Source organism: Barbatula barbatula, assembly GCF_947034865.1.
Source record: "Barbatula barbatula genome assembly, chromosome: 1".
NCBI lineage: Eukaryota > Metazoa > Chordata > Actinopteri > Cypriniformes > Nemacheilidae > Barbatula > Barbatula barbatula.
This window is the reverse complement of record NC_136766.1, coordinates 14,157,702-14,181,768: the sequence shown is the minus strand read 5'-3', so window position 1 is coordinate 14,181,768 and position 24,067 is coordinate 14,157,702. Positions and strand designations below refer to the sequence as shown.

Genomic DNA, 24,067 nt, shown 5'->3' with positions numbered 1-24,067 from the left:
TATATGATAAAATATTAATTAAAATAAGTGAACATGTTATTTAAGTAAAAAATATTTTACAGTCAATTTGTCCCATTGCCTGCTGCAGCATCCCATGTTACATTGTGGAACACAGTGTCACAAACTCAATGTTGAGTGCCTATTGAAAGAGAAAACAAAGTTCTTTCTTTCAAAATCTGAATTTCAACATGACTGAAAAAGACTACTCTCTGGAAAGAAATTTCAGTTAAAATAATTCCTTGGCATACCAAAACTGGCACGTGGCTCCATTTTATTAATTTTACCGATTTTACCAAAGGTAAAGAAATATCCACCTGACAAATGTTGCAGCACCAGCAGCGATAGATTGCGGTGGGTTTTCTAAATTTGGAGAAATGTTAGAGCCAATGTTAGATAATAACAAAACACAACAAAGCCATCGTGGTTGTGCACCCATGTGTCCAACAGATGGCAGCCTTTCATTCCGATTTTCATAGACGCAAAGACCACTAAAACTTTTTGACATTTACACATCAAATCACTTAAAATTTTACTGAAAATGTCTTATCCGTCTGATAAGAGTGTAGCATTGAATTGTGTAATATTAAAAATACTAAACGATTACACACTAGAACAGGATATGATACAATATTAGTTATCCCAGATTTCTGGTCCATGTAATGATCTATGTTACTTCTGTTTACTCAGGAATACTTAATGCTTATATGATTGGATAACGTATAATTTGTTATGCTTTATTGGAATTATGGCTGACGAACTGAAAAAGCAAAAAGATATCCTAATAAATGAAGATTAATCACACCACCACCCACATTTGGCACTGCAGCCTCTTTCCATCTTTATAATTATTTATTCATTGCTTAGAACATAACAATACATTATTGTCATTGATTTACAAATCATAAAAGAATAAATACAAGCCATTGTCTTTCAGTCCAGTTTGAGTGGCAAGTCTTTAAATAAATCAACTCTCCTTATTGCTTGAGAACTTGTGGACTATTCAATATATTCAAAGTACATTTTCATTTCAATTTTGAATTTCAAAAACAACAAGTTTCGAAAATTTACATTTGTGGATATGATACTTATTTAAAAATAAGGTTAATTTGAACCTTTTCACAATTATAAAAACCAAAAATGGCATTTTTATACGTAAATTTAAAATTGGGGTTCACATGGCATTTGATAAAATCAAGAACATCATTGAAAACTGCTTTTACAAAACAAATGTTCTGATGTTCATAGTTTCTCAAAACAAAAAGAGCAGTTAGTGTCAATATCGTTTTTTTTTTTTTGAAAGAACACTTAAAGCCTCTGAATCAATTTCAAGGTAACCTCTTTCACTTGTTATTAAGTATTTGTGTGATAAAGTCCAAACTTTTTCCAAGACATATCATTTACAATTCCATTACAGAAAGACATATGTAAAAGAAACCAGTTCTTGCTGAACTAAACTTCTGATTCTCATATGTTTTATTTATTAGAAGAAAATCACTGTTTACCTACAAATGTTTTACATGGGTCCAAAGAGTGACAAGATAATGATGTAAAAGAAAAACCTTTAAAAAGCATAAGAACTCCTTTTGGAATTGCATCAGCCACAATTGCAATGCAGCCTATTGCCTTCTGATGAAATATTTGCCGGCTGTGACGGTATTCAGAAGTCTCCTCCCCTTACTCACAGCCTCTAACGCCTTGTGTACCTCTGGGTATTGTAGTTTTGTTATTTTATAACGGCGTGAGAGTGGAGCGCCAACAGCAGCGGGAGAACTACAATACCCATTATGCACAGACACAAGTGCGCAATAAATAAAACCATAAAGATTGACGGGTGGATGATAGTAGGCGATGATGATGAGGTGCATCCGATGCCATCACTTGATCATGATACCGATCGGCTTAGTACAGACGACAATTTAACAAGTGATTTCGCTCGTCTACTTTCTTCATTTCAACCGTTTATTTAATCTCGCCTTACCTAACCACCGCATAGTGTACACACGGTCGTTAGCGTTATCTCGGTACGCGCATCCTTTTTACTAGCTTTTGACTGGTTGAGCTACGTACTTCCTCACTTTGCCGACATGTTTCGCCTACAGTCGTTTGCTGCTCGGTCACTGATCGCAGGAGCATTTGATCCGTATACTCCTTTGACACTGACATCCCTGCCGAGTCTAAACCGAGTGAGACACACATCTCAAGGTCCGTCCGTTGAAAGGTATGGCCAGATGCGCTTCAGTACCGCCGAGCCTAAAGTTTCTGCTGGGAGTCTTCACGAAAAAATGCGGGAGAAGATTCTCAGTATGGAGACACTGAACCCGCAAGTGAAGGCGGTGGAGTACGCCGTGAGAGGACCCATTGTTACCAAAGCTGGAGAGATCGAGAGATGCTTGGAGGAGGTGAGGTCACTCGAGTTGATACTGCATCCGCAGTTTCATTAAAGATGTTGAAGTAACGTTGCAGCATCCAAGGATTTGTACTTTGTTATTTGTTGGTTTCTTTTATGTACACACTAGCTTTACTGTCACTTTTATTTCTTTTAAGATATAAAGTATAAAACATTGCATTGCTTGAGGACCGTTAGTAAACACAGTGCCTGTATATTAGTAATTGTCTCTATAATTTATAGTTCTTCATCTCTTCTGCTCTAAGCACAAGGGCTGATTTTTTTAATTAACCACAGACTTCATCAATAAGAAAGTTTAAGGTTTCAGACCTACTTGTATGACTATTTTCAAAGCAATCCAACACATATCTGTTTGGTTATAAGCATTCTTTCAAATATCTTTCTCTGTGTTCATCGGAACAAAGACATTTATACAGATTTGGAGCAACTCAAAGGTGACTAAATGATGACAGAATTTATTTTTTAGGGAAGTGTCCCTTTAGCTATCGTTACTGTAGAGTATGTTTGAGTTTGCATGCTTTGCCTTGACAGATGAGCGTTTGGAGGTCTAATTATAGCTGGCGAACAGGTGCCATTTTTGACAGGGGTATGATTCCCTTTAGGCTCTAGTGTGCTTATATCCTGACCTTAAGTGATAGTGGAACTTTGCATTGTCATGCCCTCATATAAATGGATGGTACATTCTGAATGTCAACAAAGTGAATTGAGGACAACACTGATGCGCAACCGCAGGCATCAAAAGTGACGTGCTTAGTTTGACGGAAAGTAAACAGGGCTTCGTTTCATAACATCACAATCGATGCAAATCCAGACAGATTTCCGCTTGTATTTACATCCAGAGTAAGTTAATAAAAAAGTATTTCTTATAGTAGTTTCATGCATGCAAACACAAGATTACTTGAAGAGTACTTTAACTGGAAGATTTAAGTAATTCTTTAAGAAGTGTTCAGCTGATGGACGATTTTGTTTTCCCTTACAGGGTGGTACAAAACCTTTTTCTGAGGTCATCAAAGCCAACATCGGTGATGCACATGCCATGGGACAGCAACCAATCACATTTCTCAGACAGGTAACCAAAAATCGATGTGTAATCCCAAATAACGCGTATCCTAAAATCAAGACTCGCTCAAATCTTACAACAATGGCCGTTTAATTATTTTTGGCTAATGTGATATGCATGTTTTCCCCTGAAGTTTGTGATCATTGAATGTGATATTTCATATGCTCGGACAAATTCCTGCATGTGGATAACAGCCTCCTATGTCATGGTCCTGCTGATGTAGGCTTTTATTTATGAGCTAAACAATAGCTTGTGTGATGATCTGAGCTTGTCTCTGTGTCATTGTAGCTGCAGCTTGGACATGGAAACACAGTTTTCTGAGATTCAAGAAGAACACAACCTTTGCATCCTTGCTCAGTTTACACATGGTATTAAACTCTTCCAGCTGACCAATAGACAGTGGTCGGGTTGCATTTCCATTTACAACTGGGTGTAAAATGAACTCTCTTGTGACCACTTGTTCGGATTTCAAGGGAAAGGTTTCTGATTTCATGAGTTTACTGTATGTCATCGTACGCACATTGCTTGGCCCAAAGTTAACTTCTGGTCTTTGTTTTGTTATAATTTAAAGATTTATTTGATTGATTTTATATTCATATTTCATTGATTTTATATTATTTGTATTAAATTAAATTAAAATTACTCAACTTCCAGTAGACCTCGGCAAAGAGTAAATAACTGTTAAGTTTGGTCATCATAATGTTTTGTTGTTGCAGCTGAAAACTTGTATATCAGTGTAACCGCATGTTACACTGCAAACATTTGTTTAATTGCAATCAATTAGTATTCAACAGATTCATTGTTCATTTAAAGCAATGTCTGTCCGTTCTTAGCCAAAGGGAAGCTGTCCCTGGCCTGCATGGGTAATGGTTTGGAAACTTTTGTTGGAACTTAATTTACATTTACATTATGCTACATTCATTTAGTAGATGCTTTTTGGGGCAGTTTCCTTAACAGGGAATAGCCTAAACCAGGACTAGGCCTCAGTTAAACTGGGATATTTAATGTGTTTTTCAAAACATACTTGACAGACAAACATTACTGTGTGCATCTTGAGACAAAACAATCGCACTGATATATAACAACATCAGTTGTTTTCGATCAAGACATTTAAGTTAGTCCGGCACTAAGCTTAAGCCCTGTTTTATCCAATCAACTGTATTTAGTTTATTTGATCGATCAAAATCTAAATTAGTTTAGAAACAACTGATCCATACAGATTTACAAAACATGAAACACATTCCGTTAAGCAGGATGGGCCGGTTGCATAAACTGCTCAGACTAGTCTTAGAAGTTAGTAATCACATTTTTTTTTCTTCAGGACTGGTCATAAATTTTTAAAATCATTTACATAGAAAGATAGATTGGGCTAGTTGAAATATGAAAAGACTGATCAGTCCTAACTAATTGCTAGTCAGGGAGACGCAGTCTTAACATAGCAGCTAAGTTTGTGCAACTGGGGTCAATCAGGAAAGTCAGTAGTTATGGGTGTATTAACTATAGTGTGTGGTGACTGTATTTGTGACCATGCAGGTGGTGGCTCTCTGTACATTTCCTGAGCTGATGGACAGTCCCAGTTTCCCAGAGGATGCAAAATGGAGAGCACGGCGTATCCTGCAGGGCTGCGGCGGACACAGTCTTGGTGTGTGAATCTTCTCCACTGCGGATGTATTGGTGACACTTGTTAAGACCTCGGATATTAAACGCATCCGCAACGCCCTGTCATCGTACAGAAAAATGCTGCCGTATGTGATTTTAACACATTTGATTTCGGTTGCAGGCTCATATAGTGCAAGTCAGGGCGTAGAGCACATCCGAAAAGACATTGCAGCGTATATCGAGCAAAGAGACGAGGGAGTGCCTTCAGACTGGGAAAACATTTTTCTCACCACGGGAGCAAGTGATGGCATTATGGTAGGTGATGGTGTAGTTGGCATCAAAGAATGGATTTAGCTTTCTGTCACCACAACTACAGATGAATGTTTATTTTGTTTGAAGAATATTTTGCGTTTGCTGGTGTCCGGGCAAGGCTCTTCTCGGACTGGTGTAATGATCCCCATCCCTCAGTACCCGCTCTATTCAGCTGCCATCTCAGAGATGGATGCAGTGCAGGTTAACTACTACTTGGATGAGGACAACTGCTGGGCCCTTGACATCAATGAGCTTCACAGAGCATATCAGGCCGCCAAACAGCACTGCCAACCCCGGGTCATTTGTATCATCAACCCCGGAAACCCAACTGGTAGGAAAATAGTGAATTTATAATTTTTGCGCTGTCGGATGGTATTCAAAGAATTAGTGCAGGGGGATCTAGGTTGCTTAATGCATTGCATTTCTGTTGTGTCCCTTCCTTCCTCATTCATTTAAACGTCTACAGGTCAGGTCCAGAGTAAGAAATGCATTGAAGAAGTCTTGCACTTTGCCTACGAGGAGAATCTCTTTGTCATGTCAGATGAGGTAATAACTAACATATATATAAATTATTTATTTTTAAACTTAAACCTGACAGAAAGTGCTTACCTAAATGCTTACTTTCTGAGAAACATGACTACTTTGTTCTCAATGTTGATTTATGATTTTACTGGCAGGTCTACCAGGACAATGTGTACTCTTCTGACTGTCAGTTCCACTCCTTCAAGAAAGTGCTATATGAGATGGGCCCTGAGTACTTTAACAGCGTGGAGCTCGTCTCCTTCCATTCCACCTCCAAAGGCTACACAGGAGAGTGAGTATCCCGATCCATGAACCTTTGTAGGCGTCAGCATGTGCCTCTGAAATCCAACTCGCCCTTCCGAGATCAGCTTTCACTTCTATGACATAAGTGCAGTGAAACATATTGAGAAGTCATCTGGCATTTTTAAATAGAAGCAATGTAGAAATATCATAATCTAAGAAATCTCATACACTTAAGGCTGCTTTACACCGATGAGTTAAGGCCTCTCTGTGGCGGATTACATTTCTTTCAATTTCTTTCGATAAGAACAAATTGTGTACAAATAGTGTTGTTGGGTACTAAATGAACTAAACCGTGCTTTTGTGGTTATGTTCAGTATTATTTCGCGTAATTTTAATCCTGTGTAATGCATTTATGCCGCTTTAGTGCCGCAATAACGGTCTGTGTAAATACACATTGTCGTGATTTTATCCAGCTTCAGATTCGGTTCCTGTGGCGCCTTTGCTGTCTAAAGAGGCCATTAGTGTCCGGTTGTTGACCTTTGTAAGGACATCCAGTCCTAGTAACAGATTTATGTATTTGTTTGTTAAAACGGTTACAAGTGTTCCAATGTTAAAAAAGTGCGGTATGTGAAACGATGTTGATATTTAAAATCAGGGCCGGATTGGGACTCATTTTCAGCCCTGGAGTTTCATGCCTTAGACCGGCCCACTTTAGTTTACGACTGACTATATTAAAATAATGATAATTAAAACCTAAGTCTGCAATAGCGCACTGTTCTCTACAGCCTTGAATTCATTGTCATTCAGTGAAAATACAGTAGCCTAAGTTTTGCTTCACAGTGAAGATTTATTAAAACAGGACAGTATCAGAATCTATTTTCTTTAAGAATTAGTGTTCATAAATATCCAAACATTGAAATAAGGAAAAAATTATAAATTACAAAAGATTAAAATAAAATGTATTGCACTGTCTAATGACACTATAATTTATTTTAAATAAACATCTGCTTTACAACTTCAAATATTTTTTTACAAATATGAGAACATTAGTTAAATAATAAAACTATTGGACTGTTATCTGACTTTTCTTTCACAATGATTTCTAATGATTGTTTCATCTCTTTTTCCTCTGCATAAGTGTAGCTTCAAGGAAACATGGACAACCCTAAAACATTAATTAACGCGGGCTTCGAACCGACGTCGGTCCGAATGGGGGACGGGCGCTCTAACAATGAGCTAGCTTGCACCTATTGAGACATGGTTTTGCACGGCCGCTAGCATCTTGCAATGCTCCTATTCCTAAATACCTTAACGTTAGCTTACCGGCCGTCTCGTCGTCTTCATTTGCTTTGAGAAAAAATGTGGTCTTCTTAGAACATTTGGCCGCGTCAGTTTCCAGAGCTTTCTTGCTTTTTATTCTGGACTTTTCAGCGCCGCCTTTGCGCTTTCTGTCATCCATTTTTATTTCTGACGGTTTTTTATTTTGACCAACTTGCAGTGGCGCTGTCGGGGGCGGGGCCAGGGAGTCAAAAGATAATCACGTCATCATTAACCTGCAGGCTGCGCTCTGAGTTGGGCTGCGAAAAAATATGAAATAAAAAAGAGTGGGGCTGCGATAAAATAATAAATAAAAAGATTAGGGCTGCTGTGAGTGAAGGCAGCCTAGGGAAAGCCACATTTCAACCGTGCCATGACAATACCGGCCCTCGCGGCCAAAAAAACTGACCGGCCCACCGGGAATTCTCCCGGTGCTCCCGATTAGCCAATCCGGGGCTGTTTAAAATTGACACCCAAAAAACAAATCCCTACCCAAAAGAAACACACCCTTTGCTCATTGTCGATAATGAACAGCCTGTGAAACACAGACATGGATATGATGCCAAGCAAAATAATAATTAACATGAACCGACACGGAAAGATGACACAAATATATACAGGCAAGACATAAGTGTTAGTCACACACCAGTTATAAGTAAATAATGATACACTAAACTGTTTAGTTACTACAGCTAGTATTACAACAACAGCATATCATGATTCTGTCAAACAGCAAATCTAATCTTACTCTATTTGCTTTCCTAACACCTGAAATTTTCATATCCACTGCTGACCTTCCATGTTTATGACATGCGTCATTAGAAAAAAATTACCATCCTAATAGGGCTTAAGATATTTTCTCTATTTACGGGGGTAAATGCTGATTTTATTGCTGTCCGAATCAGGAATGTTTGTTTTTCCCACCACCCCTGGAAAAATTCCCAGCCGAATTACCTATTGTTTTTGACAAACATAATGTATTTTGGTTATTGTGGATCTACGCAGCAGGGGTCCCCAAACCTTTTTCTGCAAGGGCCACATAATTCTCCCTGTCTTTAATGGGGGGCCGGTTCGGTGTGTAACAGACAATGACATGGGCCGGAGGTACTACTTGAATTATTGTGGAGATTTAATTATGATTTGAAATGTATTTATTATGCCTCCTAATGGTAGAATAGTTTATTTTGTTATGCACAGACAAATGATTACTTTTCAAGAGATATAGCCTATTTAAAGAGCATTATTATTACTATCATAATACATTTTTTCATATTGAGTGCTACTCCAATTCAAAACATTTACTTATGCATATTAATTAACCTTTCTCTTTCCCAACCGCTTGGCCATTTTGTCGTCTCTTTGAAATGTTCCGCTGGTTCGCGCGTCAGCAGTTCTAGTTCTGGTACGTTATGTTGAGTTTACCATTCTGTTGGTATAGGTGAATTTAACAAATATTAAGGCTATGTTAGTAACTTAGCAAAATTTGAGTCTGAAAGCCAATATTTATTATCAAATATAGACATGATATAAGTGAAACTGTATATTTAAAAAAAAGATTCATGTCTCAGAGTAATCACACCAAACGCGGTAAATCGCGCTATTCTCGTGTAGTTGGACACTTGAACATTTTGAGTTTACTCGCATCATTCGTGCGTGAAATTCGCTTCGTTACAGACGCAAATGTCGTGTCATGGGAGGGGCTTCTGCCACTCGCTCCAGCCCTACTAGAGCAAGCTCCTGATTGGTTAATGCGGCGCCAAATTTTTGTTAAAGTTCAGATTTTTAATCAATTTGCACGAATCGTGCCGCAAGTAGGTCATTGCGTCTTTGCATTGACTTCATTCGCGTTTGGTGTGAACACACTATGAGGCATTAATCAGAGAACGGTCAAAATCTGTGGGCGGGCCACAGATTGAGGATCCCTGCTTTACAGCTTCGAATGATATCATACGCTACTGTATGATGACCAGATGATACAGAGTTTAATAAGTTTTGGCTGTTAACGTGATCGCTTGGATGCATCACTCAAGCACACACAACATACACACACACACACACACACACACACAAGCTCACATAGGTTCTAGCTTACTTGACCGATAGATCAGGATCAATGAAAAAGCCATCCGAAATATCTCATTGAATCCATGTTTCTTAGATATTTGGAACCAGCTCTCAATGCCCAACCCTACAATTTCAGAAAAGTCTCTGAGCTCATGTCTTTCCACAGGTGTGGTTTCAGAGGTGGATATATGGAGGTGATCAACATGGATCCAGAAGTCAAAGCCCAGCTTCTGAAGCTTTTATCAGTGAGACTGTGTCCCCCTTTGGGTGGCCAGGCTGCTATGGGTGTCATAGTCAACCCTCCACAACCAGATGAGCCTTCTTTCAAGCAATTTCACCAGGTCAGTCACCTAAAACTGTTTCTGACAGTGGCACTCTGTTGAGACTGAAAGACAATACGTTTGTGTTGTTTTTCTTATAATTTATAACATAAATACGGGTTTTCTTGTGTGTATCTGATCTCTCTCAGGAGAAAACCGCAGTGCTCGGTGCTTTGGCAGAGAAAGCTAAGCTAACTGAGCAAATCCTGAATGCAGTTCCAGGAATCAAGTGCAATCCTGTCCAGGGGGCCATGTACGCCTTCCCCAGCATCTTTATCCCTCCAAAAGCAGTGGAGGAAGCCAAGGCAAGTACTTGTGACTACTTGTTGTCTGATGTAGCTTCATTGCCTTTGATAACCGGATTTTAAGCATTGCTGGTTTCTATCTCTCTCACACTCTTCTGTTCACTGTACATTTCTACTATGTACTTTTTGATCCCTGGGTCATTATAAGTAGAAAGGGTGGAACCAGTAAAACTAGCTCCACACATTCCCACATACAGTGGGGCAAAAAAGTATTTAGTCAGCCACCAATTGTGCAAGTTCTCCCACTTAAAAAGATGGGAGGCCTGTAATTTTCATCATAGGTACACTTCAACTATGAGAGACAGAATAAGAAAGAAATCCAGAAATTCACATTGTCTGATTTTTAAAGAATTTATTTGCAAATTATGGTGGAAAATAAGTATTTGGTCAATAAAAAAAGTTCATCTCAACACTCAACAGAGGTCAAACAGTTTCTGTAAGTCTCCTCACGGTTTTTACACACTGTTGCTGGTAGTTTGGCCCATTCTTCCATGCAGATCTCCTCTAGAGCAGTGATGTTATTGGGCAACCCAGATTTTCAACTCCCTCCAAAGATTTTCTATGGGGTTGAAATCTGTAGACTGGCTAGGCCACTCCAGGACCTTGAAATACTTCTTACAAAGCCACTCCTTCGTTGCCCGGGCGGTTTGTTTGGGATCATTGTCATGCTAAAAGACCCTGCCACGTTTCATCTTCAATGCCCTAGCTGATGGAAGGTTTTTACTCAAAATCTCACGATACATGGCCCCTTTCATTCTTTTCATTACACGGATCAGTCGTCCTGGTCCCTTTGCAGAAAAAAAGCCCCAAAGCATGATGTCTCCACCCCCATGCTTCACAGTAGGTATGGTGTTCTTTGGATGCAACTCAGCATTTTTCAAGTTGAGTTTTTTTTGGTTTCATCTGACTATATGACATTCTCCCAATCCTCTTCTGGATCATCCAAATGCTCTCTAGCAAACTTCAGACGGGCCCGTAGACGTCTGGCACTGTAGGATTTGAGTCCCTGGCGGCGTAGTGTGTTACTGATGGTAGCCTTTGTTACTTTGGTCCCAGCTCTCTGCAGGTCATTCACTAGGTCCCCCATTGTGGTTCTGGGATTTTTGCTCACAGTTCTTGTGATCATTTTGACCCCACGGGGTGAGATCTTGTGTGAAGCCCCAGATCGAGGGAGATTATCAGTGGTCTTGTATCTCTTCCATTTTCTAATAATTGCTCCCACAGTTGATTTCTTCAGACCAAGATGCTTACCTATTGCAGATTTAGTCTACCCAGCCTGGTGCAGGTCTACAATTTAGTTTCTGGTGTCCTTTGACAGCTCTTTGGTCTTGGCCATAGTGGAGTTTGGAGTCTGACTGTTTGTGTCTTTTATACTGATAACGAGTTCAAACAGGTGCCAATAATACAGGTAAAGAGTGGAGGACAGAGGATCCTCTTAAAGAAGTTCCAGGTCTTTGAGAGCCAGAAATCTTGCTTTTTTATAGGTGACCACTTATTTTCCACCATAATTTGCAAATAAATTCTTTAAAAATCAGACAATGTGGTTTTCTTTTTTTTCCTCATTCTGTCTTTCGTAGTTGAAGTTTGGATTGGATTCAATTTATTGTCATTACACACATACAAGTACAGTGTAACGAAATGTATTTTTAGAAGAAGATAAAGCATAACATGCGGGAGGTGAGGAGAAAAACATGTACACAATACACCATAGACAAGACTTGCAACAGGGATAAGTAATCCAGTTCCGACAAGCAGCCATCTGATCCTGCTGCCATGGTGGCGCCGTATACAGACCCGCTTGTCAGGCTGGCGGGTTAAAGCGACGGAGGCGATGAGAGACCAGTTGATCAGATCCATAATTTCAGTTGTAGAGCAGTGCAGAGAGAATCTCTCAATAGATGATGAGACAACACACAAGATCAGCAGGAAAAAAAGGGGAGGACGGAGCAAGAAAAATGCGACTGCCTCCGTTGAGAGAGTGAAGAGAAAAGTGTATCTATGATGGAAATGACAGGCCTCTCTCATCTTTTTAAGTGGGAGTACTTGTACAATTGGTGGCTGACTAAATACTTTTTTGCCCCACTGTATCTTTTAATGACAAACAAAATCCAACTTTCATGGATACTGACTTGCTCTTTTGGGAATGAATTTATTTTCAAATTCAAAGTACATTATTGGTATGATTGTTTTACATAAAATATTGCTGTAGCATTAATACACATACATGCACAACAATGTCTCATATTTCTGATCAAACCTACAGCCATTTAAAATTACATTTGTACCGGCATGCGGATGCCAAATGAGTTGTTTGTGAAATGGGTTTTGTTGGAGGTTTCCACTTTTTTTCAAACTAAGTCATAAACATTAAAGGTAAGAATTTCCAGCTATGAATGTAAAAACTATTGTGAATTGACCGTAATGTGCTTTTTATCAGGTTTTAGGAATGCAGCCGGATATGTTCTACTGTCTGAGGCTGCTGGAAGAGACTGGAATCTGTGTTGTTCCTGGTAGTGGCTTTGGGCAGAAAGATGGAACACACCATTTCAGGTAAACCCATTTGGAAAGCAAATTTAGGCATCATAATTTACATAGGTAACATTGTTGTCTTAGTTCTTACCTTACGTTTGGTCTGTTTGTCTTGTTTTCAGAATGACAATCCTACCATCCACAGAGAAGCTGAAGGTACTTCTTGGCAAAGTACATGATTTCCAAATCAAGTTCTTGAAAGAGTTCTCTGCTTTGGAGCAGTTACAGAGATGATATTTGCTAAATTGAAAGCATAAGTAGTTCAGCTCCAGCACGTGACGACTTAATACACTGACCATTCATTTAAACCGCAAATGTAGTGTTAAGAGTCCTGCTTGATAGGTTTCCAGTCATATTTTTAAACATGATATACGAGATTATGGTGTTGTTTACTTGAATAATATTTCCTTAAAACCATGTTGCAAAATTTTATTACAAAAATCTATGTAACCAAGGCGTAACACCAAGCTAAATAGGGGATGGTTTGTCACCGAAAATTTGAAGGTACATCAATTGTTATGGTTCTTAAAAGTTCACGACGAGGGACTTTTTGTAGTTTTTTGTTCTCACCGGAGTTTCACCCATTGCCATGCAATGTACAAGCTAAACATTTTATTATAAATTCAGAAAATGAATTGCTAATGCAGCTTTTGTTGAAGATCATCGTAAAAGGATTTGGATCGTCTCTACCCCATGTTTTTACTGTAGATATTTTGCGTCATGGGCAGCTGAAAAAATTGAGTGAATAAAGTGTGTTATGAATTAATCCAGAACTTTCAAGATCATTTTTATTTACTGACATATTTTCCCCAGGTAGTATGTCTTGTAAATCTAAACCCTTCATCGTAGTCCTGTTCGAAAACAATGTTGATCACAAAATGCACAATATTTTAATAACCGCTATTTGAAATCGTAAGTGCCAAAGTTGCAAAATGGTTTTTACCTGGTTTTTGTTTTAAATGTCCCTTTTCATGCTGATATTTTGTTCTATATTTCTTTTGAAGCCATTATCAGTGAGCGAATACTGTTAATGTAGCATTGTGTTCTCTTGAGCTTCATGACCATTATAACTTCTTATGAGGTGCCTTCAAATACATTTTTCTTTATATACATTACTTTTATACTATTTGTTTACAGATTTTTGAAAGTTGTAATATCAATACGCACAATAATGTTCTGTTTACATCTGTTCAAGTTGTTTTTGTTCATAAAGATGTCGAAATAAAAGGTAATGATTCATTTTTTGCATTACAATCCGTTTTTGTGGTTGTCAGAATGCAAGGCTGTTTAGTCGGACTGTCAGGGGTGCTTTATAATCTTGTAGCCAAATAATATACAAAATCCAAACAACTATGTACTTTTCCATTATTCTGATACAGATATAAAGATACAATAACTAGATTTAGGCCAATGATATGCCTTATTTCAGTAGATCTCATTTTTTGTGACTTCAAGGTCCCACTCACATATACACATTTGAAGCCACTGCCACTCAAATATTTTGTTAAATGCAAAATTAAGAGGCATAGCAAACAGGCTTGACATTTAATTGTTAGAGCTTAAGGTGCCCTGCCCCATTCTCATCAAACTTCATTTTTCAAATTAAAAACATTTGCAAGAGTTACCATGACACTGTGGCCATTTTTCTTTAATATAACAATGCAATTTTATATGTTAATCACCATCGTCCCATGAGCCCTCTTGTTTGTGAAGGATAATGTAGTGAACATCTACATTGTGACCTACTGCCCTCTGGTGTTTTTTGAACGCAAATGAACATTTGTTCTCTGTAATGCAATACACACGTCGTTGCTTATAACAGCACTTTCCAAAGGTACCCATGCTTTGTCACTTGTTTGGTTATTCACAGCAAACATTTTAAACAATTTACAGTATTAAAAACGACTGTTGCAAATGCAAAGCATGATGAAACCACATTTCATATAAAAGTCATGCCAATTCTCCAGAATCTTTGCTAAAAACAGGTTAACCATGTAACGCCCATTCAAATTTCCCGTCCCTTTCAAAATAACCAAGTGTTTAAATATCTAATACAAAGTTGAATAAATCTTAACATCTTTACATTTTAACAATAGCCATTGAACGACTCAAATGTCAAATAAAAGCCAAAACGTATTATTTGAGGATATTGAAGGATGTTTTATTTAACAATTCAAACTTTCACAGAAGATAAACCTAAAGGTGCTTCCCCCATTTGTTTCATTATACAAGACCTCTCTCGGGGCCTCTTTCAGGGACTGAAATGTTTTCAACATGCACCTGGATTCCTGGCCAATATAGACAATCGAAGATTTTATTTCAACTAGTTCAAAACAAATCACACCCTCAAATGTGACAGCAGCTGATACAAAGCTTAAATGACAATCACGTTCATTTTATACAAGTTATATTCTCTTGTTCCAATTCTTAAAATATCAAAGAAAGGAAAGCAAAAATCTACAAATAAAATAAAGTGGTAAAAATTTAGCACAGATACATACAAACCTAAAAATGGATTGGTGAAAGTCCCATGGTGGCTTTTATAGGTTTTGTTTTAAGCTCTCTCTTAACTCCAAGTCACTATCCAACAAAAGTCTCAAGTCCAGGGCCAAAACGTTGTTTTATGGTTAGTTTTAAACTTGTGAACACTATGACAACAACAACAACAAAAAATGCAAGTTACACACAGAGTACAGAGCAATTACCCTTTTCTCTCTGAAGTGGGGGCACCTGAATGGCAGGCGAGGAAAGGCGGCAGGACAACAAAAAAAGACTAGATACAGGGTTCATCTGTGCGTTTACTACAAGGACATCAGGTGTTCAGGAATGGCCATATGTTATTTTTAATTTAAGGCAGCCCTGAATCAGATTTTAACACGCCTGTTTGTGTAACTAGAACTTTTTAAAATCCGCATTGTTGAAGCCAGAAAGATGTGTTAGATGGGTTTACTGATGGGCACACTGCACTCCAGGGCCATGATGGCCTCCTTCTTCATCTGAACTGTCGTTGTATGCCTCGCGTCGGTGACCACCTGATGAGCTCTGGCTCATGTCAAATTCCTGCAGGTCCACCTCCTCTGCATCTCCAGAGATAACGGGTGCATCAGAACGTGTAGGCAGCAAATCTTCAAGTTCCTGCAAAGCAATCAGAGAGAAAAATATTAGAAAATGGAATGATGCATTTAGAGACATCATATAGCAGATGTGCAGGTTGTATTCAAATGAATGGAAAAAATGAGGGCATTTAACGAATTCACCCAAAAATGATACTTCTCTCATAACTTTGTATACAGGTTTGAAACAACTTGAGTCGGTTTCATTAAACACAAAAGATGATATTTGGAAGAACCGGTTCTGGGTACCATTGACTTAAATGGTACAAAATGTAACTACTGTGGCAGTCTAAGGTGCCATAGAATGGTTTTGTTTCCTATATTAATCTAAATTATCTTCTGTTGTGTTTAACTGAACAAGTACATTATACAGATTTAATACATCATGAGTAAATACAGATTTTAAATTTTTGGGTGAACTATCCCAAAATCACTACAACCATATATACAAAGTAAATGTGCATTGGACCAACTTAAGGTTTTCAATATACTGATCTTGCATGACTATTATTTATATTAAAATCGGATGTGATAAATTTGGCATTTACATTGACGTATACCTTTAATCGAGGAATCATGCATACCTTTAATCAAGAAATTAATGATAATGAATGTACTAAAACAAATGTGCATGCAAACCTAGGTTCAGTTTAGTATGTGACATCTTACCGTCAGTTTCTCTGGGCTCAACCAGTTGTTGTCTGGGAACTGCACATCAAACTTGATGAACAAGTCTCCTTTCTCAAAGGGGTTTCGATACTGTGGCATTCCCTCGCCTCGAACAACTCTAACTGAACCTGTAAAAGAACAACCAGTCAATCACGAAGAACAAAACCTGATATTTGATATCCACTTTTAATCATCTGCACTGAAAGACATTAGATCAAAAACTGATTTATAGATCAGGACTCACCTGGCTCAATGACTTTGCCAGCAGGGTATTTCACAACAAGCTGTCTAGCATCCAAGTGTTTCAATGTGAAATGAAACCCACAAAGTGCTTCAACTAGGCCAATCTTATGGGTCATGTTCAAGTCATTGCCCTCTCTTCTGAATGTCTGTTGAAAGATTCACTTTAGTTTTCTAGACAAGATTGCATTAATTTATCACACACACGCTCAGCGTTTTCATGGCACTGTCACTGCAATCTGCTTCATCTTCCTGCAGCAGCTTAATTTGAGTCAAGAGGGTCAAAACACTGAATTCAGACCATTTGTATGGTTGACTCACAGTACTAGAGGAGTAATTTGTGACCCACGGTGTCATAAATAATGATGTATCTGCTGTTAATTATCTTGTTAATGTGCTTTAGGTTGAAGACTACTTGCACTGAAAAACGTTGAAGACCCCTGGTTTACAGGTTAAGGGCCCCTTAGATGAGATGCATGGAGCAGGGACCCCCTTATACTAAATGTGTAAAAAGAGCTATTTGAATAGCAACAACACAATAGTGCCGTGACAATAAGTGTAAAGACATTACTTTGCACATGCACACTATTTTTATTGTTAATATAGATTGATTATTTTAAGGGATTTGCAGCATCATACATTTAAATGTTTAACTACCCATCTCACAGTAAAATAAAAGAGTACTGAACCTTAGTTTTTATTAAACATCAGTACATGGTGCGCATTTCATTGATTTTAAAGACGTACGATAGTTTTGTCAGTTTACAATCCAGAAGCAGTGTGTTGTCTTTTGGCGGTTTACAGCTTTAACATATTTAAAAAGAAGTCCAGAAACATATTAGAATGCACTTTATTTAGTAAAACGTAATTAGCAGCCCACTTGCAGTTTACATTTACCAGACGCTTTTATCCAAAGCGACTTACATTGCATTATCCTATAAATTTTACATAGGTATCTGCAATCCCCTGGGATTGAAACCCACAACCTTGCGTTGTTAACGCAATGCTCTTACCACTGAGCTACAGGAAAGCTTCACTAGTTACACCGAGGACCCCTAGGGGACACGGCCCCCGGTTGAAGACCCCTGTCCTAACCATCTAGGTAGAGAAAATAGTTTGCATCTTTTCTAATACACTTCTCAGAAGCAATTCACCAGGAAATACTCGGCACGAGAATCTAATTGGATAGCATTATCCATACAATCTAGCACAATTAAACAAAACAAAAATACCAGCTATAGAAAACTTATTCTGATTAAAGGGCACCCATTTGAGCATGCATTTAAGGCGGCACATTGAAGACAAAGTAAACCGTGCTGTACCTCATGCTCTTTCTCCTGCAGGACCAGAACGATGTCTCCAGGTTCTACGCCAGGTGCCTGGTCAGCTTCGCCTCCAAAGGTGATCTTCTGTCCATGCTTCATTCCCTTATCCACGTGCACTTCCAGAATCTTCACCTCCTTAATCACCTTTTTCCCCTCACACTTCTTACAGCGGTCCTTCTCACTGATGACCTCACCTGGATAAAAAAAAACATTCTTCAGCCATTCAGACCTAATAAAATACTTAAGAGCTAAATGTCAGTCAATTCAAATGCACAAAGAATCTAGTAGCTTACCTTCACCATTACAATCAGTACACACTGACTGCATCTGTTGAACCATGCCAGGTGCCAGCTGTCTGATCATAATGCGCATACCACGCCCCCTGCAGGCTGTGCACTTCTGGACTGCGCCAGACTTACCCCCTTGACTGCAGAGAAAAAAATATACATTGTTTTACAAACAGGGGTACCATATGATGACCGACTTTTAAAGGGTAACTCCCCCAAAAAAGAAAATTCAGTCATGAAATACTCACCCTCTAGTTATTCCAGGCATGTATACATTTCTTTGTTCGGTTGAACACAGAGATATTTTGGACTAATGTTAGCGACCAACAGTTCTGAAGCACCACTGACTGGCAAAGTAGGAATTTTTTTGATTCTCTAGAACAATATATTTTGAGGAATGTAGTAAAACAAACAGTTCTGGGACACTTTTGACTACCATTTAAATTTTTCCTACTATGGCAGTCAATATATACCTCTTTCGACCGAACAAAGAAATGTATATCTGGACCAACTAGAGGGCGAGTAATTCATGAAGGTTTCAAATTTGGGTGGAGTATCCTTCAAAATCAGGGAAGGTTTTGGAAACTTTAATAAGCCATTATGATCAATCCAGCTCATTTAGAAATGATTCATTGGCAGACTGACTTACAGTAACTCCTGAAAATGTAGGATTTTAATTAATTCAAAGGGTGTGGAGGACAAATAAAAATTCCCAATCATGATCACAAAGCTATTTAATTGTCATGGAAATTATATACCAACATATATTACTCACCCATTACAAGCGCTACAGAGAACATTCTTGCTCAGCTGTAATTTGGTTGTTTTTCCATTGTACAGGTCTTCAAGAGAAACCCTATGGCAAAACAAAGCAATATAATTAGAGCACTCGTATATTCAAAGATCGGCTTTGTCTCCTATTTTCATTTTTATGCCATCCTAATCCACTTACACCTAAAAAATAGGACCAAAATGAGGAAATAGAAAGAAGGTCGATATGACTTCTTCAGTGAAGTTATTTTTGAAAATGTCAAACATTTCTTTGAAGTTCAGAATGTCCTTAAAAATAAAAAGCCTTGTGAATTTGACTTACTTTAGGGGGTGAACCATATCCTCCCCTCTCCGCCGTCCTCCATTTCTGCTGCGACCCTGTCCACCCATGAAGCCAAAGAGGCCGCCACCGAAAATATGGGAAAATATGTCATCCATACCCCCTCCTCCACAGCCCCCTTCTCGCAGTCCCTGTTCGCCATAGCGGTCGTACAACTCTTTCTTCTCTGGGTTGGTGAGTACTTCATATGCAAAGCTAATCTCTTTAAACTGAAATCAGAGTGAGACAGAGAGAAGATTGTTGTGTGCTCAAGATATAATCAAAATTACATTAGCATGGGTGCAACCATATACAAATATACACAGATGCCTCATTAATGGCTGGTTCTACGGTTGTTGCTAGAAGGGATACAGCTTCTGCCGGAAGTTCAGCAAACTCTCCATACGATTACAATTACATTAGCTAATAGCTACCCCAACTATAAACCTTACAATAATAAAAAATATATTAATCAACTGTTTTAATGCAGTATTGAAGTGCGCATGCCCAGTGGAGCTAGCGCTATCCCGTCTAGTCAAAACCTGGTTCTATGGGCTGCTATACACAAGTCATCCGCCATATTGGAAAGGTCAATGCTTTGTATCAACGGCTGGTGAGCAGACTGTGAATGCAACGTGCTCTTGTTTATATTGCTAAACGAATAAATAAAACCTATATTAACATTAAACCATTAAAGCTGATAAATCTTTAATATTGATAACACAAAACCACCACATTCTCAATTGTAAAAGGTAAAGCCATTTAAATCCAGAAACTTGAATCCAAGCAATTTCTACAGTTGTTGACGAATGTGGAGCACACGTGCAACACATGTTTTGATAATGTGAATAAAAAATGTAAATACATATTTCCAAAACACCTATACTTTGATGTACATACTGTACAACTAGCCATACAACTGACAATCTTCTGTATATAAATAGTAGAATAGGTCTAAAAAAACAATGTTAACAATTAAAATTGAGAGGCTTAACTCTAGTCGAAAACTACTTCTAGCACAAAAAAAGGTATAAAAACATTTGTTGATGCAGGTCACACACTGGCAGTTAAAATAAGTGGACTAAACAGAGGAAATGCATTTTATGACACTCGTATTTCATTTAAAAGGCATATTGAGGGATCTAATATTTCCCAAGTTTAAAACTACACCAGAAATAAGACATTCTTACCTTGTCTCCAGCATTTGGGTTTTTGTCGGGGTGATATTCTTTTGCTAGTTTCCGATAAGCCTGGAACACATTTAGGGATTGAAACGATTAATATCATTAAACCATAGTTCTTTCAGATCAAGTATGAAATGAGAAACTATTACATAATTTATCCATATTCTCTTTAAGGAGCACGAGGTGTTGACGTAAAAAAAAGCTTTTTTCTAAGATCATTGATATGTGCGTCAAGTTCATATAAAGCCCGCGTGGCCTTGTGAGCGCAACCCTTGTGATAAACAACCACCGCTGAGCTAACGTTACTCGTCTAGTTCTACCGGCACCTCACCTCTCGACACCCAAGTTAACCAGATCATTACAGACACTTCAACTAGTTATCAGCTAGAGACAAATACAAACCCTTTCTGCGCCAAACAAATAGCATGACTAATGGCGTTAAACAGAGGACAGTATAACACTACCGTTAAACCATCACACGTGGCAGTTTTAGTGTACGTTTGTACGAGAGCGGCTTTAAAAGCGCAGTCATCATCACCATGACCAATATATAAATATATACATAAAAAGGGGAAAGCCCAGAACATGGGCCTACACACCAGGCACACGGTGAGCTGATGCTAACAGTGTTTCAGCTGCCACAGACAATATACATGAGGTCTCCGTACAGTGTTTTTGTCTACAGAATAAAGAGATAAAGTAACTTAAGAAGGGAAACGCAAAAGAGAGACTCTTGATTAAGCGCCACAACACACCACCATTTTATCGGCTATGCGTCATGGTAACTATCGACACTAGGCCAAACTCACGACGAGCTTTAGCTCCGTGCTAATCCTAACGTCACTCTCTCCCTCTTCCTGATTCACACACACACAGGCCGGCCGACGTACACATGGAAACAACGAGAAACACCCTCTAAACTTCAACGCGAGGTGAACTTGTTGTTACCTTTTTCAGCTCGTTTTCGGAGGCCGTAGGGGACACACCGAGGATATCGTATAGTTTGGTATCGGCGACGTTGGACATGGCTGTGCGGCGGCGAAGAGCTGTGTGCGGGGAAGCGGAGAGCTGAAGTGAGACACCGGCCGGAAGCGTCAACTTTAACCTCTCCAACATGCGCCTCCTCTCACAGGAATAGAAAACAAGTCAACAATTTACATAATCCATATAAAACTATTTGACAGAGGCTTGGATATACGATATTTAATTGCTCTCTTTAGAAAACGAACATATTGCCCATCGATTGATTACTGTGTAATTTTTTTTATAATAAAACATAATAAGGGCAAACCATAAACATGCGCACAATTAAATTGTACTCTTATTTATTACTCGTTTGCCTTTTATAACTTTAAAAAAGTGTCTTGTAAAATGTAGGTACATTAAAACCTGCTACTGCTGTGTACGCTAAAGCCTCAAAAATATGGCACCTGTTTTGAAAACTTAGGTTTTTCTTGAATACCGATAATTTGATAAAAACTGTGGACAATTAGATACCGTCTTTACTAAGGGAATATTTGATTTGACCTTGACAGCAGGAATTTGGATAACAACGTCTGCTTTTTGTTCATACAGGCGTAACAGTCTTTAAATTTACCAGGAACATTTTTATTTAAACCAGTGTACTTTGGCTTTTCGTAATAGTGGAAAGTGGAAATCATCTATCTATTTCATTACAAACAAAAGGAAACAGCTTCACCGTGGCAGGGCAGCAAATGATCACGATTTGTTTGCACATTCGCAGGGGCCTTCAGTAATGCCACCTAGTGGATGACATTAACATTACATGTTTCAATGTTAGGAAGATTTCAATGATACCTGCAGGTAAATTTAGGGTTGTCTGGGATAATGCTTTGCAGTTTGCAGTAAAGGTCGTTTGACTTTTCGCCCCAGCTGAAGTAATCTTAGAATTCTATTTTGCCCCGTATTCAAATAATTTACATTTTTATCACTGCATGTTCTATAGGCCCCTTTTTTGTTAGTAAACATTTTTCGTGGGCGGAGCATAGGTGGAGGCAGAAAGATTCCCCTGGCCGCTTTACTAAAGCAAGCATGGAGAAAATCTGAATTAATTTTATTGTGTCAGGGACTGTGACTGCGACTGCCGTTGAAAATGTGAACTTTATGATAGGAACCTGATTGGACGACCTGTACACACTCACTCAATAGAGGGTATGGACGTGTCGTCACTTTACCACGTGGACACCACGTAAGCACGCCAGAGCGTGGCCTGTGAGGGCACTTAACAACAAAACCCGATGACATTTCGCCACTTGTGGGTATTGATCTGAAAGTTAACTCATAAACCAGTGTCTATAACTGATTTAACTGTAAATCAAGAAATAAAAAAATAACAACGTTTGTAGTGATCATCTTGGGATAAGTATCACTTAATTTGAAATCTAGCCAAACTTTACCAAACGAACAGCCCTATGTTGTGTTATGGAGATATGTTGGATAATTTGGCATTTGACATACATTTATATAAGATGAGTGCAGTAAAAAGTCAAAGGTCAATAGTAGCCTATGGGACCATTTTCAGAACAGCCTTGTGAGGTGTGGTGTGGTGCATTTGGGTGGTCTTAGTCAAATCATAGCACGAAGATTTGTCGGGGTTTGGTTACACGAGGCGTTTCAGGCAGGTCTTGGTGAGCATTCGATTTAGATAGAATACATCTTTTGTTCCGACACTTACGTATCTAATACATGCATGGGCAACTTAAAACACACCAAAGACACAGAAAAACACCATATGACCCCTTTAAATACGGGGAGACGAGTGTTGGAATGATTCGAAGCCTCGACACGATACGGCACATTTGATTCAACTGTTTCATTGTTTCACAAAGCCTCGCTCTGCCCACCACTAAACACAGCAAGATGACATTTTCAATTCATTATGTAGGCGACTCTGTGCTGGTTTGTACTGGCCGCCTTCAGTTTTACCCTTGTTTTGCCTCCAGCTGCGCCTTGACGTAATCGTGACGTCGGCCTGTAAAGGGGTCTGTATTCACTGGTTGACGGTAATAATTGGCTACAATGTTGTGACTGTTCTTCTTACCAGGTCTTTGTGCAGTTCCTTCACTGGTTTTTTCTTAAGATAATGTATGTAGAACAGCCAGGGATCTAACTTAAGTTTGATTTGCATATTCTGAAGGGGGACTTGGGGATCCGGTACCCCACATAAGGCATTAGGGACCCCCCCTTAAGAAGTAAAAAATAGATTTGGGGCGTTCCTAAGATATTTTTATTTGAGTAAAAATTAAAATGGCAAATGTGATTAAATTCATGCAATGGGTGTGGTAAATCTTGTGAATTAGTTATTTACAATAATTTATATTAAGTTTGCTTATGGGCTAGTTGTCAAGTCTCTTTCAATTTTAACTGCCCAGTCCCACGTTTAAAGACCGCTAAGCGAGCGCAAGACATCGTTGACATGACTGCATGATTGCCGTCGCTCAAGTGTAGCTTACCTCAGCTA

At 38.6% G+C, this 24,067-nt stretch overlaps 2 protein-coding genes across 2 annotated transcripts; one reads left to right on the top strand and one right to left on the bottom strand.

Moving 5' to 3' along the window:
- The first annotated feature begins 1,784 nt into the window (after positions 1–1,784).
- gpt2 (glutamic pyruvate transaminase (alanine aminotransferase) 2) lies at positions 1,785–14,053 on the top strand. Its single transcript, XM_079459518.1, has 11 exons — positions 1,785–2,399; positions 3,387–3,476; positions 5,001–5,109; positions 5,248–5,381; positions 5,466–5,709; positions 5,845–5,924; positions 6,056–6,192; positions 9,691–9,865; positions 9,994–10,149; positions 12,587–12,699; positions 12,801–14,053. The coding sequence occupies exons 1-11, from the start codon at positions 2,085–2,087 to the stop codon at positions 12,910–12,912; spliced, it is 1,665 nt and encodes a 554-aa protein (XP_079315644.1). The 5' UTR covers positions 1,785–2,084; the 3' UTR covers positions 12,913–14,053.
- On the bottom strand, positions 13,930–21,706 carry dnaja2a (DnaJ heat shock protein family (Hsp40) member A2a). Its single transcript, XM_079459533.1, has 9 exons — positions 21,535–21,706; positions 20,593–20,652; positions 19,406–19,632; positions 19,088–19,168; positions 18,319–18,452; positions 18,023–18,219; positions 16,705–16,849; positions 16,461–16,588; positions 13,930–15,813 (listed from the first exon to the last, which is right to left on the bottom strand). The coding sequence occupies exons 1-9, from the start codon at positions 21,700–21,702 to the stop codon at positions 15,625–15,627; spliced, it is 1,329 nt and encodes a 442-aa protein (XP_079315659.1). The 5' UTR covers positions 21,703–21,706; the 3' UTR covers positions 13,930–15,624.
- Between the last annotated feature and the right edge of the window lie 2,361 nt (positions 21,707–24,067).